The following is a 25600-nucleotide window of genomic DNA, read 5'->3' as shown; positions in this document are numbered from 1 at the left end:
CACTCTGCCGAGACGCTTTGCTTTCCGCATTGTCCTCACAGCCGGCCCAGGGGACAGCTCGACTGCTCTCCAAAGGTTGTCAGTGCCCAGCTCTAGCCCTCCTGCAGCTGGAGACCACAGATGAGATGCGGACGCTGCCCCGGGTAGGGAGAGCCGCTCTCCGCCGGGGGAGGACCCGGGAGCGGGGGCGAGGCCGGCGCCGGAAGGACGGTTCGGTTCCGGGCCGCGCAGTGTCATGGAGTCGCTGTGGCGGCTGAAGCGGTTCGACGCTTTTCCTAAGACCCTGGAAGATTTTCGGGTCAAGACATGCGGAGGAGCGCTGGGTGAGCGGAGGGGCTGCGGATGGCCGGGGGACCTTAGCGGGCCGCCTCTGGTCAGCGGCTCGGGGCAGCGGCGGGCGCGTTGAGGCGGGGCTCACTGGTTTTCGTCTCCCCGGCAGTGACGGCTGTTAGCGGGCTCATCATGGTGCTGCTTTTCTTCTCGGAGCTGCAGTACTACCTCACCAAGGAGGTAAGTACCGCCGATGGCCCTTCAGGGCGGCCGGTGGGCCCTCGCCTCTGCCCCTGCCGGGGCTACCCAGGCAGCAGCTTCGTCCCTCATAGACCCAAGGTTCGCGGTATTTTTCTGTGCCCTGGCCGGTCGCCACGGCGGTGGGAGTGGGCTGCCCTACCCCGCGTGTAGGGTCCCGCCGGGTCGGCGCGAAGTCTCGCCGCCTGCGTGCAGCCATGCCATGCCAAGAAGGGAACGCAAGCGCTGAACCCCCTGTTCCCTTCCCCCGTTCAGAGACCTCCCAGTTATTTAACAGCAATGCAAATGGCACGTGCTGGGCTGTGCACGGCAGTGGCTCAGCGGTCTGACAAATCTCTTCTGTCTTAAAAATCAGCCCCTGGTCCACAGCACCAAGGGAAAGGGGCCTTTTGATTTGCTTCAAAGTAAATTTGGACTCTGTTTTTCCTTTGTTCCCAGGTTCATCCAGAATTGTACGTTGACAAATCAAGGGGCGATAAGCTGAAGATCAATCTAGATGTTATTTTTCCACATATGCCTTGTGCTTGTGAGTAAGACTTCTGAATGGTGATAATAATTTTCGTCCTTGCCAGGGACTCAGGAGGCTCAGTGTGCCCATTACAAATGTATGTTTATAAAGCACTTTCCTTGCACACTGATTTCAGATTTGAGCATTGATGCAATGGATGTAGCAGGAGAGCAGCAGCTGGATGTAGAGCACAATCTGTTTAAACAGCGTTTGGATAAAGCTGGCAATCGTGTAACTCCTGAGGCTGAGAGACATGGTAAGATGCTATTCTCCCTGTCCTGGGTGGATGCTCTGTTAGTCTTTCCATTGTATGCCTGTTTTGAAATTTGTGGGGACAAGTGACAGTTGTAGAGTGTTTAAATGCCACGAAGTCTTGAAGACCTTGTAGCATGCAGATCTATTAAACTACTCTTATACTCAGTACTTTTGCAAGGAAAGGTTGCCCAGTCCCTCTGAAATTATGACAGACTCATGGATGCATTTGAAGAATAAAGTCGTACAGTTGGTGGTCTTTTGGGATTAGAAATCAAGCAGCTGTTCTTGCAAAATTTGGATTTGGTTGTATCTTTAAGTCATAGTGGGTGAATGAATGGGACTATGTGGTTCAAGGAAAGAGCCTTTCTCCAGGGAAGGCTCCGGTGATTTAAGTCTAAACTTGCTCCTTACTCCATTAACTTTGTGTGTGTTAATGCACACCTGATAAATATATGTGAGTCGATCTATTATTTGCAAGCTGTAATAAGTGATCCTTGGCTACATAAACCTCTACTCTAGATTTTTTACATGTTATTACTCATCCTTGTTCTTTGATGTAAACCAGAAAGGATTCTGAAAAAGCATTTCAGTCGCACAGTAATACTGTTCTGGTTTTTCCTTTCCAAAACATTAATTACTTATACTCTTTTCTGGGAGTCTAGTTCTGCATATCAACATGACTGAATTTTTAGCTTTGTATCACTTTAGATTTAACATTTCTGTTGTTGACATTGAAAGGCTGAACTAAGCCAAGAGTTGTTTGCAATTGGCAGGCACAAGGGTTTCTCCAGTTGTCATTAGAATGTGGTGATAGTGTTCTTACTACTGTGTCACTTAGCAGCCACCACAGGTTATGACTTTACAAATTATTATTATTATTTTCTAGGGAATAAAATTATTCTACATGTTGTGAAGCAAGTCCTTTGTCACTCATAATGTCTCACTGGTCTACTCACTGGTCTACTTAAGACATGTTTTAACAAAGCCTTTATGCAAGTAATGTCTGATGCCCTAGCAAGGCTTACAGATAACCAGTTCTTTCTTTGGAGGCTGTTATTGAGAGAACAGATACTGTACTCCTTGGACTTACTTCACACCTCAGCAGGCTACATACATACCTTTTCAGGCGGGCATTGCGTATAGGATGTGCAACGGCATGTTGTGTGTGGAACAGTCATTATGCATAGAGCAGAACAAGGGTATGAGACAGTTTCTAGATGTGTCTCATCATTTTGAATCCTCTTTTGTCTTAGAGCTGGGAAAAGAAGAAGAAAAAGTGTTTGATCCAAATTTTTTGGATGCTGATCGCTGCGAGAGCTGTTATGGGGCAGAGTCAGAGGACATTCGGTAACCTTTACACCTTTTTCCTATCTTCTTAGCACTTGAATCCAGGTATGTTATATGCATATTTTTTTTCCAAATGTCTGTGAAGGTCTGTGCAATTAAACCCTGCTCTTAGGCATGTGTTCAGTGAGAAAAGCTGTTGTGGTTTGGCTATGCCTTTGGAAGCTGCATTCAAGAATATGTTGAGAAGATGCATCTGTACTTTGTTTGGATTGTCTACATGCCTGTTTAAGCAGTACAAAAATTGTATCTCAGCAGACAAGAGATTTTCTGGACTTGTTTGGTGTCCAGATCAGAGGTGTTTAAATTATTTTACTGTTATGTGAGCTATCTTGATGTAAAACTTGGTTATGCCCTAGCCTTGCCTTCTCACTTCTGCTGCTGGCATTGTGTCCTTACTGGAGCAAAGACCACACATCTATGGCTCACACAAACAACAGACATCTCTTTGTATTTCTCATTCTGCCTGACAGGAAATCACTGCAGGATGGGATCCATGATAGTCCATATAGGTTCTGGACTAATCTTGCCTGTTTTTGGCTCGGTGGTAACTAGGCATGTCCCATCTGTCAAATTGTGTCCTTTCCCAGAGATGTTTTCATCTCGAGGGATTCATAATTGCTGCCAACAACAGCAGGAATTTGTTCAACATGTTCAGCAAAACATGAAACCAAGGAAGAAACCTGGGGTTTTTTCTGGTAGCCAAGGTATTATCCACAGGTAGAAAAGTACAAAGAAAGTTTGCAGTTAAAACCCCCTTTAGCCCAATGTCTTCACCTGAAAACAGAGGAAAGGAGCAATAGAAACAGGTAGATGCTTTGTTCACATGAGGAAGTTCCAAACTGCTCTTAACTGTGGGACACTGATGTTTTTGTGGCAAATTTTTTTGCCAAGGGCTGCCTTGCCAAAAATGGCCAGGCAGACCCCTCTTCAGACTCCAGTCCTGCATTCAAACAGCATGCATCCTCACCTCCAAACCTCAAAAGGCACATCAAGAAGCTCACGCTCACTCAGGAGTATTACGCCACTTTTCAAGGTCCAGTCCCCAACATTTGTGGTTTTGCTTTGTTAAAGAAGGATTTGTCAAGGATTCAAGTCCTGAGCTGGAGCATTTCTTCTTAATGATAAAGATGGTAAGATGGTGCTTGTGCTTTTTGCAGGTGTTGTAATACTTGTGACGATGTCAGAGAAGCATACAGGCGGCGAGGCTGGGCCTTCAAGAACCCAGATAGCATAGAGCAGTGCAAGAGGGAAGGGTTTAGCCAGAAAATGCAAGAGCAGAAGAATGAGGGCTGCCAAGTGTATGGTTTCCTAGAGGTCAACAAGGTGAGAGAGAGCTTTTGATGTGAACCTACTGCATGATGGTGAGGACTGTGAAAAGGCAGAGTTGGGGCATTCCTCTCCTTTTCCAGCTTTAGGTGCTTACAAGACTGTCATAGAGTAACCTCTGGGATCAGCAATGTCTTTGTGCTTGTTATGGGGTTCAGGAGGACAGTCAGGAAGAGCCATTGGAAAGAGGCTAATCCTAATTTGTGTTTTGTGGGCTGATAGGAAGTCATGGCAGCTGGAATAGTTTGCCTTTTCCTCCCACCTGGGTACCAAGTCTTTTTACTGAGATTTCTGGAGGAGGAGAAACACTTCTTTGAGCTTGAAGTTCCACCTGCCCTTCTGGTCTTAAGTCAGAGGCCAGAGTGGATGCTGGAGATAGCAGTAACCAACAACTCACCTGCAGAGATCTTGGAGAGAGTGAAATGTTATCTTCTTCAGAAAAACAGTGGAAGCAAGGCTATTGGAGTTGGTTGTCAAGGCTGAAAATGCTCAGAGCTGGTTTATGCAAGTGATGGATGTATGAAAATACACAAGATGCACCAGGTTACTATGTAACCATTTTGTGGGTTACCCCCAGAAAGACAACAGGTTACATACCCAAATACCTTCTAGGAGGAGTCAGACCCAGGTGGGTTGTTTGTTTTGTTTTGTTTTTTTTTTGGAACTTCAAACTCTGTTTTGTTCTTTTTGGGGTTTTTTAAATACTTGTATATTCTCCCTGGAGGCTGCAGTCTTTATTTCTAGAAGGTAGACCTTGTACTCACAAATCCAGACATTGTGATTTGAGCATCATCATAGGTATCAAACTGCTATGGAACTCTCACACACAATATATGATGAGTAGGTAGATTCCAAGGGTCACACACAATAGATGATGAGTAGGTAGATTCCAAGGGGAATTCTGGATGTAGGAATGATCCAAGTGTGAGTGTCACTGAGGAAGTTTTTGGGGCCTTTTTTTAGGCAGTTGGAATTTTGCCCATCTTCATTCTCAACAGGTCTGCAGTTAACATAAGGCATAGGTTTGCCCAGATATCGAAGATGTAATATAGTATGTGAGCTTGGAACATTCATGTCTTCCAGGGCAGAGTGGATGTGATTTCTAGTAAGTGTCAGGGAGGATTGGCACCTAATACCCATATCCCTTTCAGAGTCCAGGATGAAATGTTACCAGTTTGTCTTTTGCAGATTTTTTGGGGGTTGGGTTGTTTTTGGAGGAGGGTTTGGTAGGTTAAGTGCGTATTTTTGCATGCTCTTATTTTAATGGATGTATTCATTGGATCACTGCTAATTATTGTTATAAGTGTTTTCTTACCCTGTTTACGCTCACTTTCTTCTTTTCTTTGATACTGTTTTGTATTTTCAAGTCAGTTGCCTACTTGAAGTTAATTCCTCCTTCTCATTTTTACGTCCACTAAATAATATGCAAAGAACAGCTGTTATCCACATCATTACTTAATTACGGCTTTCAGCGTCACTGCCTGTAATGAACATGGGAAATTCATACCTCTCTTAGGATAATGGCTGCTGCTACTGTCACCTGTGAAAATGAGTTGGTTGGTCTATGTTTTGTGTAAACAAAATCTTAAAAATCCAAACACTAGAACAACTGCTTTACTTACATAGATTCAGATCATTTAATGAAAGGTTACTCTCTCCTGCAGGTAGCTGGAAATTTCCACTTTGCACCAGGAAAAAGTTTTCAACAGTCTCATGTACATGGTAAAGTATTCTCTTTTCCTGCCTGTTGGACCTTTTGATTTCAAGTGTCTCTGACCATTTTCTTATAATATCTTTGCATTACTGTCTGTAGTAACAACATCAGTGCTTCAGTGGAGAGGATGTTGTTGAAGTTCTGTTACAGAGGTTTAGAGCTATAATGGACAAACAGAAAAGTGGTTTCTAGGTGTACTACCACGTAAGTGTGGAAGGACTTGGCAGAGCATGTTTTTGGGCAGTCTCTCAGTTCTGCAAAACATTGCTGCTTTGCAGTAAAACAACCTCAAATAAAGTTTTCAGTCCAGGACCTGACTACCAGTACCGCTGGAAGGTATGTTTTCCTCTATTCATGAATTTCAGAGTAAAATTTAAGTTGTGAAGGACTTCCTTGAGTGTAATCAATATTAATCAATAATAAATAAGTAAGAAAAAAAACCGGTCACTTACTGTGGCAAAACCTGCTTTGTGTGCTTAAACTATCATGACAACAGCAACCTTAATACAATCAGAATCAATTAAGTCATGGCATATATGTTAACGAGAAGCATCTCTGTATTGCATGTCTCTAACAGTCAGGAATACAGGCTGGTTGCCTCAGAGCAAGTACTTTGTGTGCAGAGAGGAGGGGATGAGGTCAGGGTAGCTCTCTTAATTCCATGTCCTCCAGAAGTGCTGCACAGCTGAATTAAAAATGTAGTCAGAAAGTACAGATAAAACCCAAAAAGGCTGTGTAGTTACTGCCAACCTCATCCACTAACTTGCTTGTTCCCACTGACTGTATCTGATGGCCTTCCCTTTGTCTGTGGAAAAAGAGTGTGGTTTCTTCCTGGTCTCTCCTTGCCCCTCAGCATGTCATAGGCCTTTCCTGTGCAGGGCTCAGGGCATATATTTCCGTGCTGAAGAGTCACAGCTTACGAAGCTGATCATTTGTGGAAGTCATTCGACTTCTGAGCTTCCTTGCAGGATTTCTCTGAGCCTCTTTCAGTTCACCTCTGTCTGAAGGTACCAGACTGCATCCAGAGTTAAGGTCCAGGCTAAGCATGAGATGCAGTGGCCTAACAATTTTTTCCATTTGTTCTCTCTTGCTTTCCTAGTTATTTTTAATGTGTGATTTTCCTTTTTACCCAGCCTTTTCCTTGGCAGTGTTTTCATGGCACTAGCCAACAAACAAGGAATTTTTCCAGACGCATAAGGAAAATGGACTGCTCAGAGCATGGTTGTTTACTTGTACATGACTCACTGTAACCTTTCTTTGTAATCCTTTGGTTTTTTCTCCCTTTAATTACAGATAAAGAATTTGACTAGTATTAGAGGACAGAATTCTGTGAGGTATTTCCAGAGCTATTATCTCATTTGAATCATACTTCCAGACAAGAACTTAAGTGCTTGCGGTGTTTGTTTCCTTCAGTAAGGTCTGCACTAACATGCAGTCCTGTTAATACACTTAACAGAATGTCACACAGATTGAATGTGTAAGAGAAGTCTGAATATTCCAAACTGTTGTTCTTCAAAGTCAAAATAACAGTTCACTAAATAATTTTACTAGACCTACTTGATGCGGAACCCTAATGACTGACAGTATTTTTGCTTTTCCTTCTATTCCCTACTGATATGAATCAGTAGAGAATATGGGGGTGAAAAATACCAGTACTGTGGCAAGTTCATTCTACTGCACCATTCTTCTTGCCTCCAGTTGGAGTCTCTACCACGTTTGTACAGCTAATGGTTGGATTTTTATTTTGTGGTGGCATTGAAATACTGAAGCTTGCATATCAGCTTTTCAATTTCTTTGCATTGTTCCTCTCTTCTTATGCTGAGGGTTCCTGTTGTATCATAGATCTCCAGCCAGGAAATGGGCATGGGCATCTCTGTGACAGTGCTAGGGGTCCTATTAAGCAGCGCTTTGCAGATCTGACTGCAAATGTAATCCTGATCTAAGCTTCTGAACTCTTGTAGTGTGCTTGGTGTTAACGTCTTGAAACTGTAACTTCTTTCCTGGGGAGAAGCAGGTTGAAATGGCTTTATTTCAGAAAGTAGAATAAGAGGAGCTGACACACAAGACAACACTGAGTAAGGTGCTATTTTATTTCTGTTTAGTTGTTTAACTTCAATTACATATACCTTTATTTGTATAAGGTCTGTGTTCTCAGCTCTCCATTAGAGGCTGAGCACTTTACTACTAGAGGTAGTATTTTATCTTAGTTTTCACCATTACTATAAGTTTTAGATTATATTGCTACTCATTCCTAATTTCAGGTCATCAGAATTGTCCTGTCTAGGATGATTCACATGGCTGATCTTATGCTTTGTTAATTACCTATTAGCTAGTGCATAAATACAGTGCTAGAACTTCTTGGATATGTACACCATCTCTATTCTTCTCATTCTGTGTTCCCTGAGAATCCAAGCTGAACATTTGGAAGTGTGTTGCTCTTGAAGCAAGCAATGATGCTGCTTGTCATGGCAAATTATTGGAAGCATTTAAAATTGATCACTTTAGACTTGCACCATGATGTGGCATCATGTGGCATCATCAGTGTCAGAGAAGACCCCCAGCTCTGGAATGTCATACTGGCTGCAAATGGTCATTTGTTGTTCAGTTGCACTGAAGAATCCAGATCACTAGGAAGAGGATTGAAAGAGATTGTGAGGAGGACTGAAGCACTTCCAATCAGAATTCTTAACACTGGAACAAGTAGTTTTGGCTCTCCTGCATTAAGGGAGGTCAGAGTCAAACATTACTGATACTTAGAATCTTCTGTTTTAAGTAACCCAGCCTCAAATCCTGCTTATTAATTTGGTTCTTGCTTCACTGTTGTCTGTTTGGGCTTTTTCTTGCTTTGAAAAGACAGGTGTCTGCTAAGGAAGGCAGAAACTTCCCTTGAAATGGAAAATTATAAACCACCCCTCCCCACCGAATTATTATAATCTTGAAATAAAGGGCCTGTCAGGCAAAGATACGGGAATAGGAACAACAGTTCTTTACTAGGAAAATTAAAATAAAAATGCAGTAGTACAAAAAAGAAAACCAAGGGAAAAAAAAACAACCCACTGACAGAGTGAGAATACAACCTGACACTCTGTTAGTCCGTGTGTTGGTAGCAGTCCAATTAAATGATGACTGCAGTCCTCCGGGAGCGACAGATTGGTTCTATTGAAGTAATGATCCTGTAGAAGGGCATAGTTTTCCTCTGGTCTGGTCTCTCTCCTCTGGGAATTTTGGGGAGAAAGGCTGCTATGGTGTTCTGAGTCTCCAAAGATATCCATGTTTAGATGCTTGGCTCCTCCATCCAGAGGAAGCACATCACAATGGGATGATGTAATTTTATCAGTCATGTAATGAGACTCAATGGTCCATTAACAGACGATATCCCCCTGGAGGGAGGATGGGTCATGGAAGAGATAAAGAACACTGCCCCACCTGGTTCCAACAGATAGTAATAGAATACATACTTTTGGTTACATCTTGCAATACAACCCAATTAGGCTTTGAATCCTAAACTGAGATTTTATGTTTGAGTTATGCAATGTGCTGCAGGTTTTGGTGAACTCTCTTTCACTTTTCCATTTGCACAGACAGCCTCCAGCATCAGCTATGCTTATTTATGACTCTGAATATTGTATCTGTTTTCTTTTGCAGAAGTTGACACCTTCTGTCTTTCCTTCCTGTATCAAAGGAAAGAGGATTAATGGGGTGATTTAGCTGTTGAACCTCTGAAGTTTGTGTTTCAGGGGCTGCTGCCATGTCTGTCCGTGCCTGTACAGTAGCAGCCATCTCCTGCTTCATTTGCAGTATCTGAGAGTGTTCCTGCATGTAGAAACTTCACCTACCTAGTGGTAGGCTCCTAAGGAGAGTGAGGTTATCTATATCACTTCCATCTTCTTGCTCTATGTCTTACAGTCAAGGAAAGCTGAGGGTTCTCATTCCTACTTTAGATTGTCTTTGTTGCTTAGGTGCCATCATCAGTATTTTTTAGAGAAGACATTGGCCATTATGCTTTTTTGACAGCCAGAGAGCATTTCAGTATTGTTTAAAGTGTCTTATTAGATTCTCTCAATTCCTTAAGAAGAGGATAGCGTTGAAGGTATCATTCAGGACATTCTATCCTGAAGACACACTCTAAATAACTGTGACAGTTTCTGTGGATGATGCAGTCTGTATGTGGTCCAAATTTTGTGGTTTTCTTACACCCTGCATGTCAGCTGGAGGAACAGTTATATTTGAAGATGCTGTTTTTGAGAGATTACTGTTTGTTTTCATCCTCTTTTGTGGTGATGACTGTGGAAGGAAAACACACAGGTAAGCTGCTCTTTGAGATAACGATGGTCATGGAAAAGAGGCTGCCTACTTGGAGCTACCGAGCTTTGCCTAGAAAGGTGTGAAGCTTCGTTAGCTCTCTAGGAGTCAGATCCACTGGTCAGTTGTACATCTTCATTAGTGTTCTGCTTATCTATTTAAAATTGTTTCTTTCTCTGCTAGAGATTGTTTGACAGACAGATCCTATTTTGACTCATCCTTGGACACTGTGGATGACCCCAAAAAGCCTCTTATTTTACCTGCTTTTTAATGTTTTGATTACTGAATTGTGAAAAGATACCAAGTCTTTGACTGCAGTCTGGTTGTCATTTTTCAAGTCCCTTGCCACCTTCTCAATGTCAGCAATTGACACTAACTCCTTTTTCTGCAGAGACTGCAGCCTCCTTCTCTGTTCCTTTCCTATAGCCCAACTAGTTGTCGGCCTGTTACTACTGCACAGGTCTGTACAAGTAGCAGTTACTTATCTGACTTCTTGGCCTTGTACAACAGAGTTGTACTGAGTTCTTGTACAACATACTTGAAAAAAAAATTATGTGGGACTCAGTCTCTATCAAGACACCAATTCAGTGTGGAGGAGATCCAAATTCTCTGATCACCTGTACACTGTTCCTTCCATAGAGGAGGTGTGTATGAGCTCATTCTAACCTTTGTCACAAAAGTGTCTGTTAAGGACCTGTTTTTATCCCCATATTGAGTACTGAACACTGAGAGTCTTACTTCATCCTCAGCATTGCTGAGGACTTTTCTTTTTACACTAGTGACCTCTATCAGAGTTTGGTTGTCTTGGTGCTGAAAGGTACAAGGTCTCATCCATTTATGGTGGACAAACTATTTTCGAGTTAGATCAGGTCTGTTTTGGAGACAAAAATGGCATTTTCATTTGTCACTTCACTATCATCCATCAGAGCTCAAGTTGTACTAGTTGTTGGGAATATTTATATGCTTAATATTGGTCAAGTAGCCCTCTGGAGCAGCCTTTCCTTCTCCATACCAAAAATCATGCTGTTATAGAAGCACCAGCAGAGATGGGGCAGAGGGGATCAGAATTGCTGTGGGAAGGATTCAGAGACACATAAGACTATAAGGCCCTGTAAGTCTCCATGACAGTTACTGATTAGTGTTAAATGTATATTGCACAGTGTTGAATACAAATGAACAGCTTTTGAAACAAACAAAAAAGGAGTTTACTTAGGCTCGTTTGAGATATACTATTCAAACATACATTTTCCCTGCCCCCAATCCTTCAAAGGTATTCACTTCTGTGAGGATCTTGCAACAGAATGAAAAAAACCAGCCTCATGGTTTGTTATTTTCTCTGTGCATCAGGTGGGATGAAAATAGCACAGGATTGATTAAGACTAAAAAATGTGTCACCCAGCTTTGAATGTTAATATGTTGTAAATATAAACCTTGAGTGTATTTCTGAATAGCTTTGCTCCTAAAATAATCTCTCCTACCTTATGACTGAAAAAGAATCTAAATATAACCAGTATTGTTGTTTGGCGTTCTGCTTTGGAGCTCGCTTAACATACATGCACATCCCTCCATGTTTTTCCTTTCAATGATTAATTACTGCATTTTGAATTCTCTATTACACTTTAAATCATTGCTTTACCATATATCAGTCCTTTAGCTATCTAGGGGGTCACACTAGCACAGATGTTACTCTTCCCCTTTTTGGTATGAACTTTAAATGCTACTCTACCTGAATATCTTTCCTTTGTAAGGATATTAGCATTTCTCTTTTCTCTCCTACTCTCCTTGTTTTCCCAGTGCATGCTGTTGAGATTAGATGTTGCACTATCCTTATTTTTCCTTAGAACTACAGAACTAACATAATTTTTTGCTGAGCCCTTAAATTATTTGCTGAGCCCATAAATCTCCTTTGGAAGGAGCTGTTGATCTTGGCTGGGATTTGAGAAGATTTCCAGGAAGCTAAAAAGAGAGCTATGCCAGGTCATTCTTCTGTGGTTAACGAGGTGGAAAAGGTTGAGGATCCTTGTCTTAAACGATTTTAATATGTCCATGTTGGAGATAATGTTTTGGCAAATGTTTAGCTGCACTGTGCAGCTAATGTACTTGAGGGAAACGTGCTGACATGTTAGAGCAACTTCTGCCTTTTCAAGTTAGTGGAGAGAATTATCTCACTTAATCTCATTTGTACAATACGTTAGAGAATATCTCCTGAAAATTCATGTTCTGAGTAAGCTGATCTGTGAGTAGTTTGTAGGAACTTTCACAAGGACTAGTAAACAATTGGATTTTTCTAAGGGTAATCATGACAGTTGCAGGTTGAGATGTGGTTTCAAGTCAGTAACATCTGGCAGAGGGCTCAGACTCAGCTTTGCTCATTCCTTCTCTTAGCTGCAACATTTTCTGTGTTGCTCCCTGTCTCATTCCCCTCTTCACGTCTTTATGCCACTTCCATATTCCTGTTACTTTGCTCCTGTAAGATATTTTCCTCCATAAAACTCCTCCCCAGTTTGAAAGGTGGTGTCCTATCTCACCTTGGAGCAATGTGTTTGGGTGTCAGTCTTCAGTTTCTTGGAACCTTCGCATGTTTATTGAGAGAGTCCTGAACGGCTGTAAGTGCTGTTAATCCTCTTTTAGGGGTAAAGGACTGATTTTTGAAGTCCAAGGAGGCCCTGTGATTGTTCAGGTCAGAAATGCGGGATGGGAAGAATTCTTCAGATAGACAGCAGTTGTTAAAACTATGTTACTAAAACCATGAAGAAATCTTGGTTCTATAAAGCAGAGTTCTTGGCAAACTTAAGATGTTTAACAGGTATCTTTATTTTGCCTATTAGGAGTGGTTAAGGAAACAACAAAATGTGTTTGTTTCTTCAGAAATAAGAGTCTTTGGTCTTAGCAGACAGTCTTGTAAAGGTCGTCTGTTCTTTTTCCTTGTCCTGTTCCTTATCTTAGCAGACTAAATAGCCTGCTGGTTTATGTTAAACTAAATATGTATCTGCAACATAGAGTATGTACATATGTGCTTACCATAATCATCAGTGATCAAGGAGAACTAAACCTGTGGACTGGTGGAAGACTGTTTTAGACACTGAACTGCTCTACTGCAGTAAATCACTTACTGGAGAGGAGTTTTATAAAAATTACTTAGTTGTGGAAAGCATAGCAGAGCACTCTGGGGACATTTTGTTTTCAATAGCTATAACTATTAATAGGGGTCACACACGATGTAAATCTAGTGCAGCATGTTAGTTAATGTCTGCTCCTTCTCAAGTGGTGCCCTAGTATTTCTCTGGTAGTGTGCTATTCCTGTAAGTTTTGTCATGCTTGCTAGTACTCAGTACAACTTGACATGTTCCAAGACGTGTGGCCACACAGATGATAAAGCTGATAAACACCATAATCCCGCAAAGGGTTCTAGGAGCACAGCTGCCAGGAGGATCATCCCTCTGCCTTTCTGCATCACTGTGCCGGTGCAGCTGTGGGATGAACCTTACTTTGGAGTTGTTCTGACTGGAAGAATAACCTCATATAAAGCAAGACTTGCACTTCAGCCTTTTACAGAATCTGAGCTGGCTCATGACTGAAAGGTGGGTGAGGTAGGAATGAGCTGTGGGACCAAAAGCTAGTGGGACAAAGAAAGTTTTATTCCTTTGGTGGTATGAAATCATAGAATATCCTGAGTTAGAAGGGACCCATGAGGATAATCACGTAGGTCCAGTTTAAATGTAGACCCACCAGAGCCAGGATCTCTGTGGCATTTTGTTATAACTGAAGGTTAGCCTGCTAGAGTCTGTACAAAAGGCAGCAAGACTTGGCACTTGACTGGTAGGTAAGCCATGGAACTCTTGACTTAGGTGAAAATAATAGTGCAGCATGAAACAGCCTGGTGTTGCTGGTAACTGTTAAGAAAAATAGCATAGCATAATGCTAAGGCCATTTCTCCTTTCCTTGCCCACTATCACATATACTTCCAGATTTTTATTAGGAATTTTTTTTTTAAAGTTCATTGATACAGTTGTCAGCACAGGCACACAAACCTGTGTGGTGTCACTGTGCTAGTGGCAGTGACAAGTCTGTGTTTCAGACAGAGACATCAAAAGGAATATCTGAAGCCAGTGCAGCTCTGAGAACACAGAATCATTGCCTTAATTGCAAGTATTGCAGCCTTAGTCTCTGCAAAATGGAATGACTTCTCCCTACATGAGAGCCTTAAGAGGAGTGTAACTTTTCTCTAAAAAATCCTTTTTCTCTTTCTCTGATTCTGCTGCTTTTCTTCTGTATTTTTCTTTCTCTTCATGGATTCCTCAGCCTTCTTTGGACTGAATTCTTTTGGGATCCTCCCTCATGGGGAGCTCTGCTTATCTCAGTTCTTATGATTTGAAGAAAACTCCCAAGCTTGTTAGAATCTCATTTCTCGTATTTATTAGAAGGTCATCACAAAACTTGGCAGGTCTCTCCAGACTAACTGCACAAGCTTAATCTTTGCAATCTGGTACATTTCTTTCTTCTGATGGTACAACAAGGCCTTGTGGCTCACCCTGTGCTTGAAAGCACAAAATGGCCCCGAATTATGCAGTGCTTTTATCTTTATACTTATTCTTACTCAATTAACAATAGACACGTATATTATTTTTCTTAATGACCCAATGACCCATCACCTGTGTGCTGCCCTGCAGCATTTTCTGTCCACTTACTATTACCCAAAAACCTCTAGAAGAAGAATATGAAGAAGAAGGACAAGAGACAGCACCCTAAATCCTCCATCTTGTCTCCTGTTCTCTAAACTCTTTCACCCAGTGACTTAAGAAAACTTTCTAATCTACACACTTACACTTTTAGCTATTTCTGTCTAACTTTAACAGTTGTTTTCATGTATCACCATGAAAACATGCTCATGAATTTCATATTATATGAAATTCAGTGTTTTTCTGGATCTTAGAACTAAGTATCAGAAACAAGGGCACACACTCTGTATCCCAGACTCCAACAGAGGAGTGCACTTTAGGGTTAGCATTTCCTTTTCTAACTGTACATTCTCTGTTTTGCATGCATATCTCTGGGTTTTGTAAGGGTTTTATATAAATACAAGTCCAGTTTCTAGTGGTTTGCTGAAAAATATTAATTGAAAAAAGAAAAGCTCACAGCACATTCAAGTAAATATTTTAAAGGAGAGGCTAGTTCAAATCAGATCTTCAGCTTCACAGCTGTCATGGTTTGCTACTGGCCAAATACCAGGCACCCAGGAAAGTTGTTTGAATATACTCTCTTGCTCTCAGCTGGGCAGATAGGGAAAAAAATTAACAAAGGGCTCATGAGTTGAGATGAGGACTGAGAAAAAACACTCTTAAGGGCAAAACATATTAAAATTTAAAGGTATAAAGTTAATTTATTGTTAACAGAGTCAGAGAAGTAAAATAAGCCTTTTTAAACACCTCTTTCTGCACCCAGATGCTCCCTCCTTCCCACTGACAGTGCAAGGACACAGGTTGTATGTGTTTTGGTCAGTTCATTGCCTGAGATCTCTGCTCAGGAAAAGGAGTCTTTCCTCTGCTATGACGTGAATTCCTCCCACAGACAGTCTTCCCAGAACTATTGTGGCATGTCACTCATCCACAGGGTGCAGTCTTTTAAGGACAGGCTGTTCTAATCTGGAAGCAAGGGCTCTCTCTCTCAATTTGGGACTCCCAATGGATCACAGCTTTCTCTGGCATGAGCATTTTTCCCATGGGCTGCAAGTGGATCTCTGCATCCCACATGGATTTCATGCATCACAGGGTGACAGTTTGTTTCACCATAGTCCTCACCATGGCTTGCAGAGGAATCTTGCTTTTGACACTTGAAACACCTCCTCCCCCTCTTTTTCCATTGGCCTTGTTGTTCTCTCTCACATACTCTCACTTCTTCCTCGTCTCTGACTAGAAGAAAAACCACTGCTCGTAGGTGCTTTTGATAACAAGTTCTGCTAATTCAAAGATTCCTACAGGATCCCACAGCTCCAAGAGGTCAATCATGTCTAGGTTCCGGACTGGAGAGTCTCTCACCATATTTCTGCTGCCAGCTGTGCGGCTCCGCCACCACCGAGCAGGCAGTGGTGGCCACCATGGCACTGGTGCTATTTAACACCTCTCTTCATGGAGGGCACTGGGAAGGAGAAGCTGCTGCCACTGCCCCTGCCCTTCTTCCTGTGGCACAGCTGGCTAGAGGCAGCCAGGCAGGCAAGGCTCTCCACAGGCTGCACTGAGATGGCAGCAGATGTGGCACCTTGCAACCCCTGGAAAAAGCTGCGTGCATGCTGTTGCCCTGGAAATTAAAGCCTTCTGATAATGTTTTCATAGTTTTAGTTACTTTCCCATGAAAGTTCTATAAACGTAAGTTATCACATTCCTTCTAAGAAACATCTTTTGATTGATGTTTCTCATGACCAGTGTGCTTGGGAAGGTGGTAACTTAATTATCCAATCCCTGGTCATTGTCAAGAATCTATAAATACTGGAGTCAGAGAATAAAGGCATTGTTTTTTTCTGTTCTGACACTGAGAGGTGTTCATGTGAATCATTTCATGTCCTCTAGCGACACACATGCTGTTTTGATTTTCTTCTGAAGTATGTCATCCAGAGGCATTACCAACCTCTCTAATTGGGCCAGCACCGTGTCCATCTTCAGAGCCATTAGAGATTGGCTCTGTTGGACATAGTGGAAGCTTCTAACAGCCTCTCACAGAAGCTACTCCTGTGGCCCTCCCTCACTACCAAAAACCAGGCCGTACCAAATCAACACATCAGCTTGTCTTGTGCTAGGCTCTCAAGGGAGCAGCATTTCTAATATTGGTTAATAATGTAGCAACACTTGGTGATCTGACTCCATCACTCCTTAAGTAATAGCCCATGATTGTTGAACTGTGTTTTACCTTGCTGAAGTGGAAGGTGAGCTCATGAATCTACCTGTTAAAATGGCCACAGCCTCTGGCTTCTTTGAGATGACTGTGTGACTTTGGATAAATGTGGTAGGAGTGATGCTGAAATGGAGTTGCAACTTATAATTTCATCTTGAGACTGATGCTTCTGGTATTACATAAAGTCATTTAAGTAGCAAACTAAAAGATATCCCTTGCCTCCCACTGCCCGTATCTCTGCCAGATCCCTTCCAGGGGTGTGTAGTGCTGCCAGCATTTTCACATTGCTGTATGTGGGAAGACTAAATTCCCCAAATCCCAGTGCTGGTGACAGTCACTGCAGCCCTACCAGTGGTTTGTAAATACTCTGCTCAGGCCATCCCTGCAAAAACTTCTTCTTTGCTGGTATGTTCTCTGGGCAGCAGTAGCAAGGCTGGTAGGCAGACTGCTAAGAGTTACTAAGATGATGATGATTTTTAAGGGCACTTGCATGTGATAGTAAAGCATGTGCTCTGCTCAGTTGTTAGTTTAGATCTGCCATGCCTCTGTGTTTTACAGTAGTGAGAAGAATTATGTGTAGCTAACAGCAAAGCTTTCCTTTCTGGCTTCTAGGGTCTTGTTTTTGCCCTAGATGAAGAATACATGCAGGTGAGGACTGAATACCTGACCTGAAGTAACCCCCAAATTAAATTTACTTTCCTTTGTTCTAGCAGTGGCTCTGTGTCAGGAGCGGTGTTACAGGAATTTTATCTATCACACACCCTACTATGCAAGCAAGAGAGAAACCCAGGCAATTTTCTTGCTGTTTTAGATTGTGATGGAAATGAAAGGAGCTCCCTTATTGCTAGAATATGGTAGACAGACATTATTGTTATGACAATGTGAGCTATATTGTTAACTATTCTTTTATTACAGTTCACGATCTGCAGAGCTTCGGACTTGATAATGTAAGTGTTCCTAAGGCAGTGTTCTAGTTCTCTTAGTCTATTTTCCTTCTGGATTTCCCTCCCATTGCCACGTTGAGATCCTAGATTGCTGCAGATTTGGCTTCTTGAGTCTAAGCAGAACCTGGGTCCTGCTTTCACAGAGGGCTCTGAAATACATTCTGTGACATTTCCATGCTGTTTGGCAAGCCTGTCACTTGGCAAGCCTCTATTGCTGAGCCTGCCTTTCTCCTTAATCTATGCTTCATAGTTTCTTAAGGTTGATATTGTCACAACTGCTTCTGCATCTGTTGGAGTTTATCTTGTGCTGGGAGGAAAGCAGATGATGTTCAATACCTATTCCTCCAGCAGGAGGAGGCAGCTGATAGCATGTGCTCCTATGGCAGGGAGAGTAGTGGGTGGGAGAGCCTGCTCTGTAGATGGGAGGAAAAGGCACCGAGATCGGAGGATTTCCAGCAGAAGGAGAAATTCCTCATCTTGAAATCTCCTAAGAATAAAAAAGAGCAAATGTTTTGGAGTTTACTGTCAGGATACACAGAGAAGGGGAGCACCTGTCTATATTCTAGAGCCATGCTCAGAAAAATATACAAATCATGAACTTCAGGCCCCTTACCTTGCCCCTCATGTGCTGTGCAGCTGTTTGAGTTATTAGCATTTTCATTTCAGATCAATGTGACGCACTATATCAAACATCTCTCATTTGGAATGGATTATCCAGGCATTGTGAACCCTCTGGATGGGACAGCCGTCATTGCACAGCAAGGTAAAAGCCAGCTGAAAGAAGTCTCTTTTTAAGTGTCTGTATTGATAAGTGTTGGAAGAGAACAGGAGAACAAAAAAGTTTCCAGTTTTAACAAAAACCCTGACAGTGTTATGCGAAATGTGACTCCTCCACCTTGTGCTCTTTCTGGAGCAGCTGTCTCCATTAACCTGGAAGAAATCTGCCAACATGTTTGGATTCTGTGACCTTTCTGAAAGATATCTCTGTTCAGTGTTCATGGATGTACAACAGCAGGTACAGCACGTCATTATTAAAGTCCTACCTCAGATATAGTTCAAGGAGAGTCCTGTCTAACTACTACGTGCAGTGAGAGAGAACCAGAAGCTGCAGGGTCGAGAAAAAAGGCCTAATTGGTAGTTTCTGGAGAGCTGTGGTGTCTGCCTGACCTTGACATACCCAACAGTAAGAACTGGAAAAGCTACAGTGAAGTTGATATGTTACTGATCTTTTCTAGATAGCTCCAGATTTGCTGGCTTGAGAATGAAAAACAGTTTTTTCCTCATGGTGCTGCTGTTCACGAGTTTATTTCCACAAGCCTGCTTTTCTATGAAAGGTCCTTTACATGTCACTGCAGAGTTTTTTTTTTAGATCCACTGAAGTCTGAAAAGTTTGTCTTTGAAAGTAATTGGAGCTGTGTGTAGTAATGCTTGGAGAAAGAAGTCATTTCCTTTGAAGTGATAGCATTGTTAGTCCTATGTGAATCTCTTCTTTTAAGAGTTTTCTCTTAAAAGTTTTCTACCATTGATTTTGATCCTTTTACCCAAATCAAAGGATGGCATTTAAAAACAAGTACAGAAAAATTAAAAGGCGTCATAATGTTCAATACCATTATGATGCTGCAGTTATTCTGTGGAGTAACAAACTATCTGAGAGGGAAGACCTATAGCTGACTGGTAAATTTCTGCATAAGCTGAAGCTTTTCATCCTGAGCCTTAGGAAACCAGTTGGTAAGTTCTTGAAGAATTCATTCTGAAGACATGCTTCAGTAAAGAAGTAGGAGCAGTAGATTGCAGGTCAAATTTATGTTTATTGCAGCTAAAGATACCATATGCAAGAATTACTTCTGCTGTAGAAATGGAAGAATAATCTTCTCTAGGGAATTTCATAGAAAGTAGTTTTTTTCTTGCATTGTGTTATCCTTAAGAGAACTGAAGGAACAGGCTGGTCTGAGACAACAGAAGGGATTCTTCTGTTTTTTTCTTCATTAGTCCAGATCTTGCTTTTCATCTGCTGATACAATAAATACCATGCTTCTACATGAATAAACTGGAATGTTAATTGAAGTTGATATGAGATACTCATTTAGATGGGTATGTTGTCTTAGGGCTATGTTGTTAAAAATAAGAAATTTTCCTGGTCTAGAATTGAATTTGCGAGAAGTTTTACTGGGAAAGTTATAGCAAGTTTGTAGAAGATTTTCCATTTAGTCAAGGCCAAAATGAGTTTTGGTTGGAGCAGAAATGAGATTCACTTTGGCAAAAGGATGACACATTTCAGACATTTAACTTTACTGTCCTTGAAAGCCTGCAGCAGCTGTTGTACAGAAAGATGTTCCCTGACAAGCTGAACAAAACTAATTTGTGTCTACTTGGCCCATCAGTGAAAATCTTCCAGCTTATTGATGGATATTAATTTTGTCTCTCCCTGTCTTTGCTTATAGCTTCCATGATGTTTCAATATTTTGTCAAAGTGGTCCCCACTGTGTATAGGAAAGTAGATGGTGAAGTAAGTACCTTTTTGCCTGTTACTTTGACAAATGAAAGGCTTCACTTTCTCTCATACTCTTGCTGCTGACAGTAATGGTGGATCCACATGTGTTGCCAGATGTATACCAGGGGCTGTATTGTACATTCAGTACTTGGAGCCCCCAAGTGTGGAATTTAGTAACTAAACTGGGATAATATCTTTCTCAGCTTGGATTGTAATTTGTGTCAGATAACTTAGTAGGGATGATAGAACATAATTTCATTTTACAGAAACCCAATTTAATTGCTCTAAGAATAGGACGAGTATGAACAATGTGTATAATGGCAGGGCACAGAAGAATGCTGGAGGGTGATCTTCATTTATGTGAAAATAGGCTATCTCTGTTTTCTCCACACTAATGCCTCTATGTATTGTTTTCATTTTTCTCACTCTTGATTATTTATGGCTTTCTGCCATCAGTGTTGTCTCCTGAAGCATGCTTAGCAGGACTGCATTTTGGTAGATGATAACACATACTCGGAGTTGAGAGGGACAACTTACGCCATTGTGTTCCAGCAGAGACCAAATAGTCCAGCCTGGGTGTGACGCTTCCCTCATGCTATGGGCTAGCTGCAGCTTTAAATGGCAGCCTATAGTAAAAAGTAACCTGATAGCAAATACCTGATCCTGATAGAACTCCTCATGACTCTTTCTAACCACTAACCAGGCTGCCCACATGGGCAGGGCTACACTGATGTGGTTCCCTGAACTCATGTTTTAGTAGCCTATTTCCTATTCCCTGTTAGCAAAACAATGTTTGCTGTGTTTGTTTCCTGGTAGGTGGTAAGAACTAATCAGTTCTCAGTTACACGACATGAGAAAATAGCGAATGGGCTGCTGGGAGACCAGGGTCTGCCTGGTGTCTTTGTGCTGTATGAGCTTTCCCCCATGATGGTGAAGTTGACAGAGAAACACAGGTAAGAGACATTTCATTCTATTTCATTCATCCTTCATTGATTTTGTCATTTTGCATAGTTTGAAACTTCATCCTCACTTAGACATGACAAAGCAAATGCCTGAAATTTATCCAAGCCCCTTCCTAGCCAGTGGAGAGGAAAAGGTGCTCACTGATGCTCTTCCTCTGCATGTGAACCCTGGTTAGGGATTGAGTTTTTTCTGTTACTATGTTAAGTGTTGTAATCCAGTATCAAGATGGAAAAGGAAAGTGCTGCAAGGAGAAGTGTGATATAATGGTTCTTGGTTCAGACTTCTAATGGAAAGACTGGATTTACAGAGCAGACCCATTTTACCAGCAGCACCCCCACAGTCCAACCGGTTCCATACTCTGCATTTGCTATAGCTTTTCTACATCTTGCAGCCAATGTAGAACCTCTTCTCTCTGGGTTAATGGCTGGCATGCAGGGGAAGGGAAGGGGTTGTAGCTGTCCAGTCTTTGAGGTTCATAATGGGAGACAGAAAATGTCTTAAAATGTATTAACGCGTGCTTAGGAATTTAGTTACTGTGTTACATGACCCTGCTCTGCATTCTCACTGGGTAGTAATGAATAATGTTTTAGGGATTAAAAGCCCATCTTTTAAATTTACAAATTCAGTACTTTTCTTAGTGCTACTGACTAAAAGTAGCAGTGACAAACTTAATTCTGTAGCCAATAGAGGTTAATTAATTCTTTCATCTGAGAATTGTCAGCTATGAATATTTAGGTAATGCATACTTATATGGTATGATGAACATTATTATAATTATCAGTTAATTGTTATGTACCTGACATTGGTATCTGAGCTCATGCTGGTTGTTCAAATTCTAGGTCCTTTACTCACTTTCTCACTGGAGTTTGTGCCATTGTTGGAGGCATATTTACAGGTATTGCACCTTTCAATCATTTTGCTTTCTAAAGTGTAAACATTTACTATCTTACGCTTTTCCAAAGTTTGCATATCTAGTAATAAATCCCTGTTCGATGAAGAGAGGTGATTTCAGCCTTCAGGAAGCGATGCAGTATGTTCTGCAGAGCCACAGGAATGGCATCAGACTGTAGTTAGCACTGGAGGCTTACCAGATGTTATAGATGAAGTAGACCTATTACAGCATTTCATTTCATTAGACCTGTAGACCTGTCATAATATTTCATTTTGGTGCTCTACGGGACATTTTATTTTCAAACAAAGATGTTCTTCACAGACCATATCAAAGTGTTTGTACTTTCATTCTTAGCCAGCTTGGGTCTGTAACCAAATAGTTGTTTTCTTGTGGAACCAAAGCCGGTAAAATCTGTGAACCCAGGTTGCCATGGGCATATATCAAACTGCTCCTAGACATAGGAGCTCCAGCCAGTGTTTTGCAAGGACTAGATGGGATCCTGTGAGGAGAAGCTGTTCCTGCAGATCCATCTAAGTATCTGCACTTCATTCTCATTGGTGGCATCTGGAATAGTTCAGCTCTGTGTATGGGAACAGCCTTGGTCCAGCCATGCTCTCCAGGTAATAATCCAGGGTGCTCATAGTCAAAGATGTGGGTGTTAAGGGCCAGCCTGAAGATGTGGTCAAGGACCTGAGAAGCCAGTTTCTGTGTCACGTAACATCTGTGTCACATACCTATAACATCATACCTTTATCTGCAAGGTTTTCCCATCATCTGAGGTGTCATAGTGCTCAATTAACCTGATACTGTTAAACACAATTTCTCTCTGTAATAAATTTTATCCTATTCATCTCCCTGATTTTAAAAGTCATTCAAAAATTACTTTCATGACAAATTCAAGTGCTCTTTAGCACTGACTGGGTTTTACAGCCGATTCGTGTTTGCTGCCATACACCATGCTCAGACTCTCTCTATTCTAGGGATCAAATCAACTGGTGGCCAGTAAGGCAAATTACTTGTACAGAAATAGTGTGGCCAAGAGGACCAGAGCAGTGATGTCCCCTACTGCACACTGGTGATGTGCCTTGAATCCTAGGTTCAGTTCTGGACCTTCATGGCGAGCAAGACATTGAGGTGCTGCAGTGAATCCAGAGAAGGGGAAGGAGCTGGAATCTAGATCTGATGAGGAGTAGGCAGAACCTAGGTCTGATGAGGAGTATGCAGGGATGCTCAGCCTGGAGAAAAAGAAGCTCAGGAGAGACCTTCTCACTCTCTACAATTACGTGAAAGGAGGTTGTGAAGCCAAGTGTGGGTCAGTCTCTTCTTCTAACAGGGACAAGACAAAAGCAAATGGCCTCAAGTTGCACGAGGGAAGGTTTGGAGGTTTTAGGATATTAGGGAAAAAATGTCATCAAGGAAAGTGTTGTCCAGCTGTGGCACAGGCTGCCCAGGCAGTGGTAGAGTCACCCTCCCTTGAGGAATCTAAAAGACATGTAGATGTGGTTTAGCGGCGGGTTTGGCAGTGCTGGGGACAGTTGGACACTAAGACCTTACAAATCTTTCCCAGCCTAGATTATTCTATGCTATTCTGAAGTCACCTCTGTAACAGTGTTCACGTAATAGTATCAAATTGATTCCACAAGTAGAGATAATTTCAGGGTAAAACAACCACACAAGAGTCATCTGAAGTATTACTCAAAGACCAAATATTAAGTCAAATAATTCCATATTATATAGTAATAAACATAGGGTTCAATTCCCATTTTAGCTGTAATGCTTTGTATCATATTGAAATGTATGTCTTTGTAGAGAGCCAAGTAATCATTTACTTATTCCTTTGGTTGAGGTTTTGAATAAAAGAAAGAATACAAAGCTTTATAAAATCAAATAATTGAAAAAAGGCTCTCTAGCAGCCTTTGTGTTCCCTCCCTGGCAGGAGCTCAAGGTTCTTGTCCTGTGAAAACCTTGGTTATCTGGGGTTTGTGGTAGAGTAGACCCATTCTGAGTTTTTCTGAGGTCACAAACAGGCACTGAATTAATAGGCTTCTTCAGGGCTGGAGAGTTTTGGGCAAAATCCTGCAGAAAGCATTAAAGGCGGTGGTTTGTATTGTTTTGTGTCTGGTGGGTGTACGTTGCCATCTCCAATAAAAGGCATCTGTCAAGGGCAGCATATGGTACATTAAAGGTTGTTGTGAAATGAGCAAGAAATGGGAAACATGCCCTTTGCAAGCTGAGTCAAGACAACAATGTGGCATAAAGCTCTCCACATCAGCTTCCTCTCCAAACTCCTCTCAGTCATCAGTAAACACACATGACTCAGCCTGTCTCTTTTACTTCTGAAAAAGGGATCTTTTCTAGAGAAGCATGATCACCTTTGTCCTGCAGGCTGGGTCTTGTCTGTCCTGAGGAGATGAGGACTTTATTCTGAGCAGCAGCAGCAGCAGCAGCAGAACCTTTTTCTGTGTGGTGGACCTGGGATTCCTTTCCTCTGACAACAGGGTTTGTGTTTTCTTTCCTTGGGAGTTGTTCTCTCTTTGAGGCATGTCTGACTCATCTGTTTGGTTTTTTCCTTTTAGTTGCAGGTTTCATTGACTCCTTGATCTATCATTCAGCACGTGCCATCCAGAAGAAAATTGAACTTGGGAAGACAACATAAATAAGCAATGGCATTGACCCATTTAAAAACAAACAAACACAATCAAAACAAAAACCAAACCAACCAACCAAACAAACAAAAAAAACCAAACAAAGAAACAAAAAAACCCCCAAGCCTCCAAGGAGAACTAAATAGGCTCTTTGAAACACAAGTCATCTGCTGAGAGTGCACAGGAGAAGGGGTTTTGAATTTCCAGATGGCCCTAACCACTCATATGTTACTGTGCCCTCATTCTTTGGCCTTAGTCTGTGGATAGAACAACTTGAACCTTGCTGTTATAAAGATTAGTTATCATCTGGCTCTGCAGAGCTTACTGTCAAATTCCTTTTGTGTCAGTCCATGTTTGTCCAGTTTTGTTCCCCTTCCCAACAGAAGTGCTGGAGATACTGCATTCTGTTTGCCTCTACAAATAATGCACTGTATTGTCAAGAGACCTGTAATGGATTGAAGTTGCTATCAAATAAGCTTTCTAGCAATACCATCAGGGATTTTCAATTTTTCTTTAAAAAGTTTCTGGGTGTGCTAATGCTGTATGTCAGACCTCCATGAGAATGTGCTGAATCCTATCTGTTGCCTTCCAGCCATCCTGGGCTGCACAAGGAGCCTAAGCATTTGGGATGTGCGTTCTGTGCTGAGGGATCTCCCAGTAGTTCTTCTTATGAAATATGCAAGTTGATGTTTCCAGGGGAAAAAAAAAGTGTCTGGAATTTTAATTGATTTTTTAATTGGACTTTCTTAATTTCCTCTTGTTGTATGTTTTCAAATAAAGTCCATCCTCTGTTCTGGTAA

At 41.7% G+C, this 25600-nt stretch overlaps 1 protein-coding gene across 2 annotated transcripts; it reads left to right on the top strand.

The window, feature by feature from the left end:
• Nucleotides 1–167: 167 nt before the first annotated feature.
• ERGIC3 (ERGIC and golgi 3) lies at nucleotides 168–25600 on the top strand. 2 transcript variants are annotated; one of them, XR_009278894.1, is made up of 14 exons: nucleotides 168–323; nucleotides 440–510; nucleotides 967–1054; nucleotides 1173–1292; nucleotides 2545–2638; nucleotides 3796–3961; nucleotides 5629–5686; nucleotides 17781–17812; nucleotides 18476–18572; nucleotides 20251–20315; nucleotides 21117–21253; nucleotides 22103–22158; nucleotides 24541–24654; nucleotides 24732–25600. XR_009278894.1 is itself a non-coding variant. In XM_058850984.1 (13 exons), the coding sequence occupies exons 1-13, from the start codon at nucleotides 236–238 to the stop codon at nucleotides 24809–24811; spliced, it is 1152 nt and encodes a 383-aa protein (XP_058706967.1). In that variant the 5' UTR covers nucleotides 169–235; the 3' UTR covers nucleotides 24812–25600. The 2 variants fall into 2 exon arrangements, 1 of the variants encoding a protein (XP_058706967.1); XM_058850984.1 differs by lacking the exon at nucleotides 24541–24654 and having other exon boundaries at nucleotides 169–323.

This window comes from Poecile atricapillus, chromosome 15, assembly GCF_030490865.1.
Source record: "Poecile atricapillus isolate bPoeAtr1 chromosome 15, bPoeAtr1.hap1, whole genome shotgun sequence".
NCBI classification, from domain to species: Eukaryota; Metazoa; Chordata; class Aves; order Passeriformes; family Paridae; genus Poecile; species Poecile atricapillus.
The sequence above is the reverse complement of the archived record's forward strand: the minus strand, read 5'-3'. Positions and strand labels throughout refer to the sequence as shown.